Source organism: Chionomys nivalis, chromosome 4, assembly GCF_950005125.1.
Source record: "Chionomys nivalis chromosome 4, mChiNiv1.1, whole genome shotgun sequence".
NCBI classification, from domain to species: domain Eukaryota; kingdom Metazoa; phylum Chordata; class Mammalia; order Rodentia; family Cricetidae; genus Chionomys; species Chionomys nivalis.
In genome coordinates this window covers 49,753,803-49,772,771 of record NC_080089.1, presented here as the reverse complement: position 1 = coordinate 49,772,771, position 18,969 = coordinate 49,753,803, and the positions used below count along the sequence as shown (strand labels likewise).

At 45.9% G+C, this 18,969-nt stretch overlaps 1 protein-coding gene across 6 annotated transcripts in view; it reads left to right on the top strand.

The window, feature by feature from the left end:
• Dixdc1 (DIX domain containing 1) overlaps positions 1-18,969 on the top strand; it is an 86,963-nt gene that overhangs the window by 33,010 nt on the left and 34,984 nt on the right. For 4 of the 6 annotated variants that reach the window (XM_057767051.1, XM_057767050.1, XM_057767054.1 and 1 more), the window contains 5 exons: positions 3,932-4,057; positions 6,921-7,152; positions 7,908-8,015; positions 14,557-14,669; positions 16,667-16,815. In XM_057767051.1, the coding sequence (XP_057623034.1) occupies positions 3,932-4,057; positions 6,921-7,152; positions 7,908-8,015; positions 14,557-14,669; positions 16,667-16,815 (728 nt within the window). Of the gene's footprint in view, positions 1-3,931; positions 4,058-6,920; positions 7,153-7,907; positions 8,016-10,953; positions 11,427-14,556; positions 14,670-16,666; positions 16,816-18,969 lie in introns of those variants that run through there. The other 2 variants (XM_057767052.1, XM_057767055.1) reach the window with 2 other exon arrangements.

Genomic DNA, 18,969 nt, shown 5'->3' with positions numbered 1-18,969 from the left:
GAAGCTGATTTGTAACAGGCAGCCCATCGGCCTATCTGTGAGTACTTTTTTGGAGACGGCTCACGATTGACTAATCATTTGTAATAAGTGGAACAATGGCACGAGTAATTGCCGCTGGTTGATGGCATGCTTGCTATTTTGTGAGCTTTGACCACCACACCCTTAGGAAACAGATATTATTACTTCTGTTTCCAGGAAACGAAAGGGATGGTCTATAAAAATAAATTAATTAATAGGTACTTAGTATGTGTAAAAAAATATGCTCTTTTGATTTCTTTGTGTTATACAGTTCAAGTGGAGTACTCCTCATCCAAAATGCTTGGTACCAAAAATGCTTCAGCTATTGGATTAAAATATATATATATATATATATATATATATATATATATATATAGAGAGAGAGAGAGAGAGAGAGAGAGAGAGAGTTGAGCACTTACAGCTAAAAATTATGAAAAGTCCATAGTCTGAAAATGTCCCCAAATCAGAATTTTTTTGAGCACTAGTATGATGCTTAAAACATTTCAGGTTTTTTTAACTGGAGAGCTGGCTCAGCAGTCAAGATTACTGGCTGCTCTTCCAGAGGACCTGGGTTTGAGCCCCATGGTCCACTGGAACTCAGCATGGTGACTATATAACTCCATGGTGACATCTATAGCTCCAGTTCCAGGGAATATGATGCCCTCTTCTGGCCTCCCTGGGTACCAGACATGCACACAGTACATAGGCATACTTGAACATGCCCATATACATAAAATAATAATAATGTTTCAGATTTTGGAGCATTTGTAAGTTCAAAGTTTTAGATTATGGATGATAAACCTATATTATTTTACTGATGAGGTTTACAAGGCTCAGCCACTTTGCAAGTTCATAAATATTGAAGTATCCAGGTAAAGGTGCAAACCTAGCTCTATTTTAATTCCAAAGACCTGACTAGGGAAATGACTCAGATATTAAGAGTATATATACTGATTTTTGCAGATCAAGCAAGTAGGGTGACTCACAGACTTCTGTAATTCCAGCTCCAAGGCATCTCTCTTCTGGACTCCAAGGTCATCGGCACTTCTATGTACACACACACATATATGCATGTGCATGCACGCACGCACACACTCATGCATACACATATGCATACACTAAAAATAAAAATTCAAAAAAATCCCCAAATCCATTTTAAGCATTTTCTTTTCCCTTATTTAAATAGATTACGTGTGGACTAGCAGGAACTATAGGCACAAAAGGATAAAAACGAAAGCTCTTCTTCTACCTGTAGTCCTTCAACAGAAACTGTATCAGTACTTTTGTTTTCTGTGACACAAAGCAGCTTAAAGAAGGAGGGTTTGCTTTGGCTCACCGTTTGAGGAGAAGTCCAGCAGGGTGGGAAGAGTGGTGGAGGGGTTCAAGGCAGTCGGTCAGGTTGCAGCCACACCCAGAGGACTGAGCAGCGAGTGCTGGTGCTCCGCTCACTTTTTCCTGTTCCCGAGTCCAGGATCCATGCCCAGGGAATGGTGCTGCCCATCTTTAGGGTTCTTCCCACCTCGACTTACTTAATTAAAACACTCTCTCACAGGCGTGGCCAGAGAGGCTAACTCAAGGTAAATAGTTCCTTAACTGAGAGACCTGTTTTCTAGGTGATTTATACCCTGTGAAGTTGAGCATCGGTGTTGGCTATCAGTTACTCATCCTCAGTTCGTGGCATAACCGGTGTTGTTTCCAGAGATGTTATGAACCTGGGAAGCAGTATTAATGTCTTTTTGTTTTCCCAAAATCCAGATTTCAAAACACTGTCTTTTCATATGTGTGTGTGTGTGCGTGTGTGTGTGTTTCTGCAAATTGAACTGGGCCTTGAACATGCTAGGCAAGCGTTCTACAACTAAGGTATATCCCCAGCCTGAAATAACCTCAAGGGGCCGAGGAGCTGGTTCAGTGATGCTTCGTGTGCAAGCAGAAGGGTTAGAGTTTGAATCCCCAGTACCCATGTTTAAAAAGCCATACATGGTCACAAATGCATCTATAACCCCAGCTGTGGGGGGTGAAGACAGGAGGATCACTGGGCTTGCTGACCGCCACCCTTGCTCCAAGTTCAGGAAAAACAAAACAAAACAAAAAGCTGTTTCAAGGGAATAAAGTATATAGTGACAGAGCAGATGCCAGCTTCTTCCATATGTGCATCCATGCACACACATGTGTGCACACACCACATACCTCATATACACTCAGACGTACATAACAAAAAGAGAAAACCTCATGATCTCTCCCTAATTTTGTATATTTAGCCTTCAGCTTTTCATTGAGTTCTGAACCTGCATATACATTGTCCTGTTCACCACTGTTTGAATGTCTTACATGCAGCTAACCAGAACTTTATATCACCAAGCCCTTTACCATCCTTGCCCATCCCCACCTTCCGTCTTCATCAAGGAATACTTCAAGTCATTCTCTCACTTGCTAAGGAGAACTCTTAGAAGTCATCCCCTCCTGAACCACAGCTAGCTCTTAACATGTGCTTTCTGCATTGTATTCAAAGTATACTCAGTGTCTGACTCCCGGCCATTCTCTTCCACTTTAACTCTTACCATCCTCATCTCTTGCCTTGAATATTTAGACTCTCTTTCTCTCTGTTTCAGTCCCGCCCCCATGATCTATATATACACACAGTCAACTTTGGAACACAAACTAGTTAATGTCCCCATCCTGTCTGAAAGTCCCCACTGGCTTTTCATTACCCTTGGAATAAAATCCAGTTATGTGGGTTCCTGTGGGTCCTCAAGGCCCTGTGTGACTGGTCTTGCTTAGCTTGGTGTCCTTTCCTGGGTCTTGACTCTGATAACTCCACTCTAGCCACACTGGTCTTTTCTTTTTCATTTGAGACAAGGTCTGATGTCACCCAGGCTGCCCCAGTACTTGCTTTGTAGCCATGGCTAACTTCAATTAATCTGATTTAATTCTTGATCCTCATGTCTCAGCCTCCCAACTGCTGAGGTCGTAGGCATATACTACGTGCCTAGCTAGCCACACTGCTCCTTTTGCCCCTCAGATAGGCTGAGCTAATCCCATGTTGGGGTTTGTATGGCTCTTTAGCCTGGCATGCGCCCTTCTGTCTTAGTTAGGGTTTCTGTTACTGTGAAGAGACACCAGGAACCATGGCAACTCTTCAAGAGGAAAACATTTAATTGTGATGGATCACTTATGGTTCAGAGGTTTAGTCCATTATCATCACGTCGGAGAGCAAGGCAGCATGCAGGCAGACATGCTGCTAGAGATGGAGCTGAGAGTTCTTTCATCTTGACTTACAGGCAACAGGAAATGGTCTGAGAACCTGGTGTGGCTTGAGCGTACATGAGACCTCAAAACCACAGTGACATACTACTTCCAACAAGGCCACACCCACTCCAACAAAGCCACACCTCCTAATAGCGCCACTCCCTTTGGGGGCCATTTTCTTTCAAACCACCATACTTTCCTAAATATAAATATTTCTTATTCAGGCTTTTCAAGACTGTATTATTAGAAAGGCCATGATCACTATTCTTTTCTGTCTTTATTTTTACCCTAAATTATATTAAACGTAACTTGTTATATTGTAGTTAAACTAAGAGGGAAGACTCTTGTTTACCTTGTTCCCTGCTCTCTGTTGTACCCAGTACAGTGTTTGGCACACAGCGTGAATATTTGTTGAATTAATAAACGTATACACAATAACTTCACAGGACTGTGGGTTTACATCTGAAAGACGGAAGCGTTCTGAAAGTTTTCCGTTTTTTCTCCAACCACTTCCCCTGGTGCATACACCAGGACTTAACTCACTCCTTTGTTTACGGAGACTTTTAGTGTTTGTATCCCCTCCCTTGTTTGCGCCTGACTGCTATGAAACCTTGATAGTGTTCTTCTGACCTTATGTGTTACTGTTTTGTTTCCCCTCTCCTAACAGCAGGAGAAAAACTGAGTGGCGTACAGTTGAGTCCCAGTAACCAACAAGAGATGAAGGATAACGTGGAGAGAGTGCTACAGTTTGTAGCTTCCAAAAAGATTCGCATGCATCAGACTTCAGCTAAAGGTCAGTCAGCCTTCATCCTCGGGAACGGGGCATGTGGCCGGCGGCTCTGAGCAGACTGGAGTAGGATTAGGCTCATGGTCTTATGTCCTTGTTCCATGAAGACAGATAACCCCTTAGAAGACAGTGATCGAGTACTGAAATCCCGGTGCTCCAGGACCTGGTTGGAGGTGATAGCGCTCTATTAATTTGAATTGAATATAGATATGCTTGAGTGTGTGGGGGGAAATTAATGATACAAGAATAAATGACAAAATTGAGATATTAATTTTGGAATGTCGCGTTTAAATTTTCACATATGAAGATGGATTGTGTTTTCTGAGATCTTTGGGTTTTATGATCGAGTACTATTACAAACCCTCATAACTTATGCTTTTCCATTCAATTCCTAGAAGAAACTCTTTTTTTTTTTTTTTTTCGAGACAGGGTTTCTCCGTAGTTTTTTGTTCCTGTCCTGGAACTAGCTCTTGTAGACCAGGCTGGCCTCGAACTCACAGAGATCCGCCTGCCTCTGCCTCCCGAGTGCTGGGATTAAAGGTGTGCGCCACCACCGCCCGGCCCAAGAAACTCTTTCATTTCATTATTTTTCTTTCCTTTCCTCCTTTCCTTTATTTCCTGAGACAGGATCTTATGTAGTCCAGGCTGATCTTGAAACTTCCAAGTAGCCAAGGATGACCTTGAACTTCCGATCCTCTAGCTTCCACCTCCTCTGTAGTCACATTGCAAAGCTGCACCATCCCCCAGCTTTATGTGGAGCTGGAGACTGAACCCAGGGCTTTGTTAATGCTAGGCAAGCGCTGGATTAACTGAGACACATCCCTAATACCGCCCCGCCTCAATATATGTATTTTTGAGAAAGGGTCTCACCATGTAGCCCTGGCTAGTCTAGAATTTGCTGTGTCCTAGGCTTTCCTGAAATTAGGTGTTTCTCCTATCTCTGTATCTTAAGTTATGGGATCAGAGAGAGATGTGTGCCACACTCAGGTTAAAGGGAAATATTTTCTTTCTTTTTTTTTTTTTTTTTTTTTTTTTTTTTTTTTTTGGTTGTGAGAACATTCCAGGCAGACAAAGGGGGCCCTGCAGTGTTTATATGTAGTCTTCTGTAGTGACATAACCCTTTGCCCATGCTGTAAGAAAGGCGACACAGGGGTCCTCTGAAAGCATATGCTCCCTTCTCCTTTTGATGCTTTTCTGAAAGTGACCAGATCTGGTCTGTTTCAGCACCAGTTTCTGGGTCTGTTGCCTGTACTTTTGCTGAGAATGAGGGCGGGAGGGAACCCTTTCATGTTGGATTATTGGTGTTCTGTGTGTTTGAAATTATCCAGGTGAGCAAATAGTGACCATTAAGAGCATTTGGTAGAGGACATCAAATAGTCCTCTGCATGCTTTGTACATTTGAAAGGCTACAGAGCCAAACAATGGAATTGTAGCCATTTCCTTGCATTACCTTTAACCAGAGCTTTCACAATATGTGTCCCCCCCGCCCGTGTGTGTGTGTGTGTGTGTGTGTGTGCGCGCGCGCGCGCATGTGTTTCTTTCCTCTTTTTTTTTTCTAGGGCAGAATTTAGAATGCAGTTCTGGCTTTGGTCTGTTCCCCATGTGGAGTGGGCTTGGGGATCTGGCCCAGTAAAATAGGCTATTTTAAGGGAACACTGCCATTCATTGTCTTTCACCTGAAGAAGCTCATGTTCCTAATTAGTCCTACTGCACCGATTTCCCTCTCCGTCCAGCTTTCCACGCCACAGCAGGAGTGAGCTAAGAGCACACATCGTTGTACCACTGCTGTGCATCTAAAGTCCCTCGGCTCAAATCTGGCATCTTTCCTACAGCCCACCTGGTCCTGTATGACCTCTGGTTTCTCTCCTTCCACATCTTTCCCCTCTTCTGGCTCTGGGGCTCTGGCCATCCTGAACTCTTTCACTTTCTCCACCACAGTGCTGGATCATATATATAAAATGCATGTCACATAAGTACTTAAAAAGTTTCCTAAAGCTACAATATGAGCAGGAAGGACTGAAAATAATTTTAATAATATATTTTATGTAACCCATTATATCTGTAATATGATCACTTTACCATGAAGTCAATATTAAACATTACTGAGATAGTTTACATTTTACTTTTATTTATTTACTATATATATGGGCATTTTTACCTGATGTATATCTGTACACTATGTGTGTGCCTGATGTTCTCAGAGGCTAGAAGAAGGCATCAGATCCCCTGGGACTGGGGTTACAGATGGTTGTGAACTGCCATGTGGGTGCTGGGAATCAAACCTGGGTCCTCTAGAAGAGTACCCAGTGCTCGTCACCACTGAGCCATCTCTCTAGCCCTGCATGCTCTTTTTTATACTGTCTGAGATCTTTTGCATTCCCATGTGTGTGTACGGTATTTACTTAACTCTTAGTTACTGTACTTGCTTAGAACATATTCCAATTCATGGCCGTGACATTTAAACGCTCAGTAGTCGCCTGTGGCCTGCAGCTCTCCTAACAGACGATATCACCCTATTATACTGATCTCTAGACCTTGGTATGTACCTTTCCTGAATTGTTCTTATCCCTTCTCCCCTATTAGCTAAGAAGCAGCACTCCATTCTTAACTGAGGACTCACTTCTCCTATAAAACATCCTTCAGAACTCCAAGATTGTATTATCTCTCCACGAATTGCTGAAGACCCCGTACCTCTCTTGCCTAATTATTTTATTATCATACTTTATGGTAATTGCCTTTAACCTTCCGTGTCCCTTGTTGAACATGGTGTATGAAAACGGAGACCGCCTGCTGAGTTTACTGTATCACCAGCATCAATCCATGGCCTCTGCCTCCCTCTCAGTACCTTTCCATCTGTCTCGTCCTTTAGATATTGTGGAAGGAAACCTGAAGTCCATCATGAGGCTGGTTCTTGCCTTGGCAGCTCATTTTAAACCTGGCTCGAGCAGGACAGTGAGCCAGGGGCGCGACTCCAGAGTCCCTGCACAGAGTCATCAACCACACTGTGCGACGGCTGTGGCCCAAGGAGCAGCTGCTGCTCTGGCTGATGTGTGCCGTGACATGTCTCGGTCAGGACGGGATGTCTTCCGGTATAGACAGAGGTAAAAACCTGGGAGGGGAACTGGCCCCTCTCTCTGGTATTTCTTTGCTTAGATAATAACAGTGCAAGTAGATGGCCATATCGACCAAGCAGACCCACACTGCCAAAGCGACCACAGAATAGAATGGAGGTTTGGGAAGGAAATCCTAGTGGGAAAAGCTTGGTCATTTTTGGATGGTACTGGGTAATGAACCTGGAGCTCTGCTGCTACTGTGCTATACCCTGACGCTTTTGTGTCTTATTTTGAGAGGGGGTCTTATGTTGCCCAGTCTGGCCTTGAACTCATTTTGTAGTCCAGACAGGCATTGAACTTGTGCTCCTGCTGTCTTAGCTTCTAAATAGCTGGGATTATCTGCCCAGCTAAGCCAGGCTAAGCCTTTTCTTTCGAGATGTTTACTTTGCAGCTAGCAGAATGTAAGTAACCATGTGTGTAAGTTTGCTCTCATGCCCAAAATTTAAATATATGTGGTTGGCACAGTGTTTTCTTCACTGGGAGTTATGTAGTCCATCTGGAGAAGGCTGTATCCTGGAATGTATCCACAAGACCAATCTGTCTTGAAATTTCATGGCAGGAAGTGTTTTGAGGGTTGTGTGGTTGCTAAAGGCGAACATGACCCAAGGTGTCACAGAGTGGGCAAAATTACTTGTCTTTGTGTTTGCCTTCCCTGTTAGGCAGGATATCTCCTCTTGCAGAGCTGACCTGAACTGCAGGCCTAAAACTGTCTTTTCTGGTCCTCTCCCACCCCTGCTTTTCAGGAACAGCAGCATGGACGAGGAGATTGAGAACCCATACTGGAGTGTTCGAGCGCTTGTGCAGCAATACGAAGGACAGCAGCTATCCCCATCTGAGTCTAGCTGCTCCAGGTATGTGTGGCCTTGCCGTCTTTACCTTTCCACTCTTGTTAGAAAGCTGCTCTCTGGGGGAGTCTTAGCCTCAGTAGCAAGACCAAAAGCATGAAGGCACCCATGGGGTTGAGTACCATACCCTGCCAGGCTTGGGTCTGGAAACCTGACTGGGGTAGCGAGGGAGCGAAGAAAGGGCAGGCATTGAAGAAATGACTCACATACATCAAAAACGTGGGGTCCGGTGGGATGTGCGAACCTTGCAGTATTTATTAGGTACCTCACAGAGGGGAGGAGTTAGCTAGTCTTCGTAGGTCTCTAAGTGAACAGTCTGGGCTATAATCATCCAACACTCAGGAGCTGATAGTTTGGCACAGACTGGTCAACCATTTGTGAACAGTCATACTTGTACACTGTCGATGTTTTGCACTCAGACCAGAGGAAGCCTTTACCAGCTCTGAGCCTGACCACTCTGAGGAAGGCCTTGCCAATTTCCCATGGGTCTGAGGCATTGGTCCTTGACATGACAGCACCAATGTCAGTACACATTCGCTCAGGTCTTCATCTAAGCTTGAGTTATTCAGTCACGGCTTCTTCAGCTCCCCACAGACGTCCGCGTGTGGAGCTTACTGCTAGAGGGCTTGTCTTGCCAGAGGCCCTGGGTTCAGACCCTAATGTTGATAAACAAAGAGCACCTAACCTCTTTTGCTTCCCTCAGTTATCTTTGGCATTCAAGGACTAGCTCTCAGCACGGCCTGTGAGTTCGGTGTTGATAGAAGAGTGGGTTACAATGCTGGTGAATTTCCCACATATAGAAACTGCAGCGTCCCAGTGACAATAGTTAGCTCTGGCCACATGGGGGTGTGGCTGGGACCTTCAGAGTTCAGTCCAACCCAGTGTTTGTGCCGTCAGCTGCTAGTGTTTATGAAAGTCAGTTCCTGGGCACTATCCTGCAGGCTGAGTCTGATTCTTCAGTTATAGCCACAGAAGGCTAGGGAAAGCTCCTGGCAAGATAGGAGAATGTGCAGGACTGTCTGACTCATTAGCGTTTCCACACTCATTTATAGGACTGCGAACTGGGGCACATTAGTATGCACTGAAGTGGGATATGGGTGTTTGTGACTCTGGTAAAGAGGCTCTCTGCTTCCCTTAGAGCCAAGGGCAGGGGTCAGAACAGGACAGTCTGCTTTAATAAAGGCTTGACCAATGCCAAGTATAGTGGCAGAAAAGGATTACTCTCCTGGCTCATGGAGATTATGCCCCAATAAATACATCTCCAGCCTACTTGCTAACTTGATTTTGTTGCTAAGTTATACTGAGCATATCCTCTAATGATCTCTTCCCCCTACTCCAACCCAGCATAGTCTGATCTATTTAAATTTAATTGTGCCTTCTGTGTATTTTCCATCGTTTTTTTTCTTCCTCCTGTTTCTTTTCCTCATACAATTCCATCCTATTTTGACAGACCATTTTCTCATTTATGGAGGTCCTGTGGACCTCTTTCCATCAACTTAATATACCGTTAACCTAGCTCAACCTTGAAATGTTTACATGTAATGGGGGTAGTTTCTATTTCTGACACGGGTCTCTAACAAACATTTCACCATTAAACATTTCAAAGTGTTCAATGTACCACCTTTACAGGTCTGTGTAAGCCTCATCTCTATCCACTTAGAAGACATTTTGACCAGCCCCCAGAGAAACTCTCCCGTGAAGTAAGCAGTAGGTGTGCTTTTAATGAGACTCAAAACCACTGCTTCTTTTTTGCTCCTGGCTGGGACTATCTTTGGCTCTTTCCAGTACCAAAGGCTGCTCTGTTGTCTAATGAGGCCTATTGCTTCTTGCATCTCTGCTGGCCTTTGGCTCTCCTGAACCTGAGTGTGCCTGTGAATTAGAAGGAGAAGAGAAGAGAGCTTGAGTCCCTAAGGGTGGCTGCTTCCTTCCTCCAGGCAAGACTCAGACTGCAGATGGAGGTGTGAGATCAGTATGGGGGCCGCTGGGTACCAGGCTGTGTTGGGCTATGGCAGCCCTAGGAGATGTGTCGAAGATTGCATCCCCTGTTGTCCTCTTCTTCCTGATCGTGCTATGTTCTTTGGGATAGGGTCAGCATTCTGCCAATTTCTTTACTGACCCCTCAGAAAAGGAGAGGGCTTCTAGCAGTTTCTGCCATTTGCCCACTTCCATTTGGGCACCTGTTGACCCTGTGACCCCTGAAAGAACCAACAATCTTGCAGACATTTCAGCTTTGGGTGGGGTATAGCTGCAAATAGGATAGACATGCACGGTGTCTTCCCCTGCTGCTCCCTCTCCTCACCCCCGCTGCTTCTCAGGGATGCCCTAGCAAAACAAAGCTCTACCCTCCTGTTGCTCCAGTAGACAGGCTAAATTCTCACAGTACCTAAGCAGAACGATCCTTTGGGGGAGGGGGTACGGACAGACAGATGGACGTACGAACCGCTAGAGGGGAGGGAAGGTGGGAGAACAGACGGGAGGGCATTCTGCTGGTTTGCTGAGGGTGGGGGTAGCTCCAGTCTCTATCCTGCCTGCGTCTCCTCCCGTTCTACAGAGAGCGAGCGAGCTTCTCGAGATTAGATCAGTCTCAAACCGGCGTGTCCAAGGAGGGAGGGGTCAGAGAGGTGCAGCAACGAGGGAGGGGTCAGAGAGGTGCAGCAACGTCTTCTCTGCTGCCTTCTCGGCACCAGGACCATCAGATCCACGCGGTTTTGCCACTGCGCTGCCCATCCCCCGCTGCTCCCCGAGCTCTGGTCACCCTCGGTCCAGCCAGTTCCGGACCGCGCCCTTGGCCCCGGCCTCGGTCGGCACCCCTACCTCTCTGCCCAGTGCCGTCGGCTGTGCTTGAGTCGAAGCCCGGCGCTGCCTGGCCGCGTGTGACAGCCTGGAAAGGGGGGAGGGGGGAACAAGGAGGGAACGGGAAGGGAGGGATCAGGAGGCGGCGCCGAGCAGGAGCACATCACACCGGACTCCACTCGACGCTCGGCAGGAGCCACCAGAGCCTCTCGCCCTGAGGGAGATGGGTTGAGATGCCGCTGCCCGGGGGAATGCTCGGAGCCGTGCGGCTGCAGGGACCGAGATGCAGCTGCCAGGGAGCAGCCGCTGGCGATGGGAGGAGGCTTCCGCCGAGGCTGGGCTGCGGCGGAGTCTGAGCTTCTGGGACAGCGCACTTCACCCCAGGGAGCATCTCTGTCCCCGGGGCCAGGACGCCCACCTCTGCCCTTCCTACTTTCTTCGGAGACCCGAGCGAATCGTTCCGCTGGCTGACTGATCTCTGGAGTCGTTCTTCGAGCCCCAGCACGGGAGGGACATGCCAGAATTTAGGAGCAATGTGACTCTCAACCTCCCACCTCATCCAGGGAAGCAGGCTTGCTGAAGCCGGAGCCAGGAGGGGACCATGGGAGGGACACAAGTCAAATGGTGAGCTGAAGCCACTTTGGCTAGTGAGGTGCGAATACGAGGGGAAGCAGATCCAGGACCGGGGGACATGGTTGACTGAGGACAAGAAATGATTGGGGGTGCTATTCAGTGAGAGCAGGCTGCTGGTCTGGGATTAACATTACAAAATAGAGTTATCTGAGGAATTTGGAGCCGACTTCGGGGCGATGGGACATTTAAAAAATTAGTGTGTCTAATTTGGCGGCATCTTTGCTGGGGTTTGTTGGTACGATAAATTAATATGGGTGAATACTAGATTAAGAAATGCATGGATAGGACCTATTTGTAATCAACAGTTCTCTGACCTCAGAGAGGATTATGATGATAAGTAGGGGTTGTTTGTCAAGTATGACTTTTAAGCTAGTTAGGGAGGAGCCCACGTCTTACAATTAATTAATTAGCATGAAGATACTTTTCTCTGTCCTGAGGCCGAGGATTTAAAGCACCTTCCTCTTCTGGGGGTGCGGGGGTGTCTTACTGCTCTGACACATGCCCCAGGATTCTCCTCCCTCCAGGTTCTAGATCTTGGCCGTCTAGCTTCCTGGTCTTACCTCCGTGGCTTTATCCTGGCAGTCTCATTTCAAGAAAAAGAAATGTTGTTTTCCTTTGCCTGCCTTGCCACTCCCCCGGTGATGTTGGATAACCAGACATCCGCCTCCTTCTGCCCATATATGGGAGGCAACTTACTTGGCGAGAGAGGTGGAACTGAGCATGCGTCTGTGCTTTTAGGAAAGCCTTTTCTCAGCATCCGAGATCCCCCATTACTCCCTCCCTCTCTCCGATCTGTCTCACACATCCCTCCTGCCGTCCAGCCAGATGCAGGCAATGGGACTTGTTATCCGTAGTACCTTGTCAGCTGAAGAAGGAGGGGCAGCTGACAAGGGCTTTGTGCATCCGGATTCCCAGTTTTGTAAGAAGTAAATGCGGGAGCCTGAGCACTCATAAATCTCTCCTTTTAGCGACACAGCCCCTTTACATGAGAGCCTTCCCCGCCGCTGTGAACTCACGTTGTCCTGAAGGTCAGATTGCCTACTTAATGAAAATGGCTAAGAAAACACTCAACATTGCTGAGTAGTACCTGCTACCCCTCACTTCTCTCACCCGCTTGATCTATACACCTCTAGATGTTAAAAAAAAATCAGATTATAAGAAAGATGAAGACATAGTACTAATTGAGATCATTTCCACCAAAGTTCTTGGACTGTGGACCGTAGGGAGGCACTAGTCCACAGTTCTGAAATCTGCGATTGTTTCTAGTTTCTTCTCTGCTTTGTGGGAAGAGGAAATTGTTAACTCCTGCTTGTGGTCGTAAGGATTAGCCTGGGAGACTTCAGGGGCACATTAAGGGGGTCAGTGAATCCTAGACACTTTCCCTGTTGTCTGGGTGATAGATTTGGAAAGAATTCCCAAGAGGGGGCTGAGCCGTAGACTCCGCAGCCCCTGAGATTGTGTTGGTGCTGATGTTCTCATAGTACAGCGTGGAGAGAAAGGGCTCTCCAGACTCTTCTGTCCTTATATGATAGAAGTATTACCCTCGCATTCCCATCTTGTCTGGTCCAGGGGAAGATTTAAAATCTGCTTCCCTGAAAACCTGAACAGTTCCTCTCATAGCTACATCAGGACACAGAAGTTATTGAAAGGTATCTCAAAAATAACTTGAGAATATGAAACTATGGCAAATAACAATAAAAATAATAGTAATTCTTCACTAAGCAAGAGCTAATCAAGTAAATTTTGATCCAGCTGCCACTAGCATGTTTTTTCTCCTTTTGCCCCACCACTCTTATTGTTTTTTTTTAAATATTTATTTATTTATTTATTATGTATGTATGTAGTATTCTGTCTGCCTGCAAGCCAGAAGAGGGCACCAGACCTCATTACAGATGGTTGTGAGCCACCATGTGGTTGCTGGGAATTGAACTCAGGACCTTTGGAAGAGAAGGCAGTGGTCTTAACCACTGAGTCATCTCTCCAGCCCCACTCTTATTGTTTTAAAGATTTATTTTTACTTTATGTGTATGAGTTTCTTTGTCTGCATTATATGTCTGCACCACATACATGCCTGGTGCCTGTGGAGGTGAGAAAAGGATGTCAGGCCCCCTGGAACTGGAGTTGCAGAAGGGTGTGAGCCACTGTGTTAGTGCTGGACTGAACCTGGGCCCTCTGCAAAAGCAGTCAGTGCTCTTACCCAGCAAGCTACCTTTCCAGCCACCTCTTCTTTTCATATTCTGGATCATCTGTTGATAAATTACTGCCCCTCTGCCCATCCTGGCATTGCAACCACACGAGCAGTTTCCACCCCTAAACTGTCTTCTGCCGTGACTCCTCTTTTGGGTATCACTTAGAGCTGATCTCTGGTCACTTGTGAGAGACTCAGATTTTTGAAAATATGACTTTGATCCAGCTCCAAAAGTTAATGAAACTCAACCATCACCCTCTGAACATGGACCTAGGAATTGATAGTGGTGGATACCACAAAACAAACAAAAAAAACACAAGAAGCAACAACAGCAACAACCAAAAAAAGAAAGAAAGAAAGAAAGAAAAGAAAGAAAGAAAGAGAACCCACACAACAAAGCAAAACAGTTTTTTTTTTTTTTTTAAATGGCTTATTGACTATTCTGGTAACTCTCATTTCAATCAGTTATGCTTAAAGGCAGTCTTATTGTAGAATGAACTCCCCGGGGTGTTGGAGAGATAGCTCAGTGGTAAAGAGTCCTCCCTGCTGTTCAGAGGATCCAAGTTCAGTTCCCAGCACCCACCTAGAACAGCGCACAACTGCCTGTAACTGCAGGTCCAGGGAACTCAACATCCTCTCCTGGTTTCTGTGGGTATCTGCATTTACAAATACCTCACCCCCACACAGAGACAGAGGCACATACACATAATTAAAATGTAAAGTAAATAAATAACATTAAAAAGCAAACTAATCCCTAGGACTAGGTTTCACTTATTCCTTCCACATTTCTTTCATTTGTTCAAGAAACATTTGTTCTAATTGTGAGCATCACGTTAGGCATGGTATGAATAAGATATCTCTGGGATGAATTGTGAAAGTTGACGTCTGTAAAACTGTTCATAATTGTTTCTCTTCTCTTTTGTTTGACCACAGTCTGACTTCACCCAGCCCAATCCACAGTGCAAAGAGTGAATCCATTATAACCCAGGCAGAGGAAAAGGCCGATTTTGTGATTGTTCCCTCTGAAGGAATAGAGAACAGAACAGGTACCACTGCCCCGCCTGCCTGGGTTGCTTCAAGGGGAGGCTTTTAGTGTGAAGACTTCAGAGCTTCTGACTACGTTAAGGTTCCTGGCTGTTTCTGTCTTCACAGTCTGTACATGTAGGGTCAGGGCGAGCTCGAGAGGACTCTAATGCCTTTGAGCCAATTAATGTCATCGCCGTACATGATGTCCTTTCTGGTATTGAGCTGTCAAAAAAACTCATGGCAGCGTAGAGCAGCCCGCCCTTGACTGACTGCTACGGATTAGGATGTGACATTGGGGTAGTCAGAAGCTGTATTAGGGTAAATAGTTTTTACTATTCCTATTTTGTGGAGATGATTTTGGTTCTCCACTAACTTAGGTTGGAGCCAGGAATACATAGTTTAAACCAAAATGCCCGTGAGAACATGCAGCAGGGAACTGGTCTTGGTTTAAGGGCTATAGAAAGGACCACAGAGTTCTCATTGCTTAAGCTTGTGAGCCTGCCTTATCTACCTTTTTTTTCCTTCCCTACTTAAGCGTGAAAAGAAACATGGATAAGGCAAAGTACAAGTGTTAGCTTGATGTCTACTCATCTATAAAGGTTGCAATGAAACTGAACCCCACAAAAGAAAATCCGAAATGAAATTCTTCTTCACTCTGCTTCCCCTCAAGCCCAAGCATTTGTACCAGTCAGTCGTAGCCTGGGTGTGGCGGTGCACGTCTGTAATCTCAGCACTCAGGAGATGGGGGCGGGTGGATCACACACTTGGGGCCAACTAGACTACCTAGAGAATTCCAGGCCAACCTGGGCTACACAGTGAGACCCTGCATCAACAACCAAAAAACCAAGAGCCACCCACGGAGTCAGAATCTCTTAAGGCTGTGGAGAGAAAGGAGGAGGATTTATTGACTCGCACTATCAGATACTACTGGGTCCTTCATGTTTTACCTCTTTTAATCTTTACCGCAACTCAGGGAGTTGCTGTGCACCTCTTAGAATTAAGAAGCTTGCCCAAAGACTTCACAGCCATCTGTATTCCGTAGTGCACATAAACGGGGTACATGTAATTAGTGTAAATGGCACCCGAGCAAAGAGGTCTCAAAGACAAGGAGATAAACCAGGGAGGAATAGTGAAGTTTTGTGAATATGCTTTACAGAAAGTTTATTTCAGCAGAAATCACAGGATACTGTGTGAAAAGGGTTCAGTTATGCCTCAATGGGGTGAAAGGAATAGGTCTTAGTTGGGTTTCTATTGCTGTGATATAACAAAATGTCACCACCAAAAGGGGAAAGGGTCGGTTTTGCTTAGAGGTTACAATCCATTATGAGGGGAAGCCAAGGCAGAGCTCAAAGTGGGAACCTGGAGGTAGGAACTGAAGCAGGTACACGTGGCCTACTGGCTTGCTCAGTTTGTTTCCTTATACATCCAAGGACTACCTGCTCGGTGTGGCCCCACCCACAGTGACCTGGGCCCTCCCACACCAATGTTAATTAGAAAATGCCCTCTAGATGTGCCTACAGGCAGTCTGATAGAGGTGTTTTCTCAGTTGTGGCTCCTCTTCCCTGGTTTGTGTAGTTAGCAAACACAAGCCAGCACAGGGCTGGTTGAACCACAGTCTCCCGTCCAAAGTTCCAGAGTCCCCAAAGGGATTTTGTTTTCATTTGCATCTGATGGTTCCATTACTTATAAATTGGACTCTGGGAATATCAGTTCTAAGGAGCTGGGAGTAAGATCCTTGTGTGCTATAACTAATCTGTAGGGCCTGGAGCCCCGCTGCTTCCAGGGTAAGACTTCAGAGGGTGAACTTTCCTAACTGAACTCGTGCTTTCCCGAGCCTGGTACCCCAGTTAACAGCCAGTTCTTTGTGTCTCACAGCTCCACCTAGTGGAGAGTCCAGTTTGTGTGTGCAGATAGGTTCAGAAGGCAGGTGACCTGAACCTGTGAGGTTCGCTGAGCCCAGGCTGCCGGAAACCCCTCTTCTTCAACATGGACTGTCTTCCCACCTTTCATTTTGCAGACGAGACAGACTCTCCATTATCCCGAGACTGGAGGCCTGGGAGCCCGGGGACGTACCTGGAAACCACATGGGAAGAACAGCTATTGGAACAACAAGAACATTTAGAAAAAGAAATGGAGGAAGCAAAGAAAATGATTTCAGGACTACAGGTAGCTCTTTCCTTTGCAGTTTGTTCTTGGTGCCCTACCTAATTATTCCTTTTAAATCAGTAGTATCAATTGGCAAAGGAAAAAAAACACCTACTTTAGTTGGTGCCCACACTTGTGGACTTTGGAACTCTTGTTTACCATCCAGCTGTTAGGATTTGTGCAAGCTCGGGAGCTCCCACTGACCCCTGTTTTGTAGGTAGGCGTCTTTACTACTCTTACAGACCCACAACTGCAACTTTGAACAAAGACTGTCTCTCAGGAATTCAGCAGCAGAAAGATGTGAGAGGCAATATTAGCACCAGCTTTCCATTTGAGTCTGGCTGAGGGACATGCCGCCCTCCTAAGGCATCCGCACCTGATACCAAGGCAATGCTCTGCTAGGAGGTTTTCCTCGAACAACAAAGCCCTTCAGTTGTTCCTATACCTGTGCTATCAGTCAGGGGAATCTCTCCCAGAAATCACTGACCCACATGACTGAGAGCCCGTCCCATGACCCCCTCGATCCTCTGTCCTTATTCGATTGGCTCTGTTTGGAGGAGCCCTCGTAGTGTGCTGAAGACCCTGAAATTGCTAGGAATATTCCATTCTGTTTGTGCTGGGAACTGCACCAGTTTTGAATTGTGAAATATTTATGGACACATAAACAAAGCCCATATTATGTGCGAGGCTCTGGCAGGCTGTGGAGGGCGTGCTCCTAGCCAGCCGGCAGCAGGGTGGGGACACAAAAGGTTCCTAATGAAAAAGGGAGATTGGTGCTTTGGTAAAACAATTTGCATAATGTGTGCCCTAGGAACCCGCACCGATTGGAGGGATGTTTACATCCTCCTAAACATTTCCCGAGAAATTTGTGGTGTCTGCTTCTTGCTCTGTATTAAAATAATTAAAAAAAAAATAATTAAAAAAAATTCCTTTCTGTCCCGCCAGTAAGGGATATTTTAATGATGTGTTGTTTTTGTTTTAATGAGAAGCTTTTTATGAATTTGGGGGATCTTACCTAACAAGGTTTTTCCCCGAATAATTTGCATTAGTGCACAAAGCATGGGTCGCTATCGGGTTGGCTCTGCTTGGTTTGCATTCCTTAGCTTGGGAGAAAGTCAGTGACTGATGAAACAGAAAATGAAGAAAGTAGACAGGCAGAAAGGCAACACCCTAGTATCTCCTTTGGGCAGAGGGGTTTTAATTCACTGCTGTGTGATGACAATGAGGATCCAGTCTCACTGAGGAGCACAAAAGGCTCCCAGCATTCCCTGGACGCTTAACTCTTTCTATGATGAACGAGTTGTATGTCAAGTCACATCCCAGATTGGTGACTTATTAGTATGCCATAATTAGAGGCCATTGAGCAGTCTGCCACTGGAGTTAATATTTCTGTGATGACCCCCGTGTGTGATGTCCCAGTGCCTGCAATTCCCTGCCGCCCCTGGGCTGTGTGCCCGCCTACTCTTTCCTCTCACTATGACTCCATGGGAAAACCAAGTTCATTTGATTTTCTCAAACATTATGATTAGTGTTTAGTAAAGGAACTGTTGGCTGGATTTTAGAGCATTTTTCATCATCGTGTATGATGAATTTGTGTTATATTTTTTAAAGAGCTTTTATTTAACCTCTGAATCTCTTTCAAGTTGAGACAAAGCTATGTTAACACGAGGACAGAATTTCCAGTCTTTAACTCACAATGCATACCTGAGCAGGCAGGTCTCTAAATTTGGGTACTCTAAAGTATACCTGGATGCTGCTTTAAGAATAAGATTGTGAGGCTGGTGGGATGGCTCAGCAGGCAGAGACATAGGCTGCCGAGCCTGAGGATCTGAGTTCGATCCCTGGGACCCACATGGTGGAAGGGGAGACCTGACTTCTGAAAGGTGTCCTCTGACTTCCCCACATATCCGTGGCTCACATGCACACACACATAACACACACATAACACACAGATGTGCACAACAGAAAGATTGCTCAGTGGTTAAGAGCTTCTGCTTTTTTTTTTTAAATTTTTTTATTTTATGTACATTGGTGTGAAGGTGTCAGATCCCCTGGAAGTGGATTTTCAGACAGTTGTGAGCTGCCATGTGGGCGCTGGGATTTGAACCCGAGTTCTCAGGAAGAACAGTCAGTACTCTTAACCGCTGAGCCATCTCCCCAGCCCCCAAGAGCTTC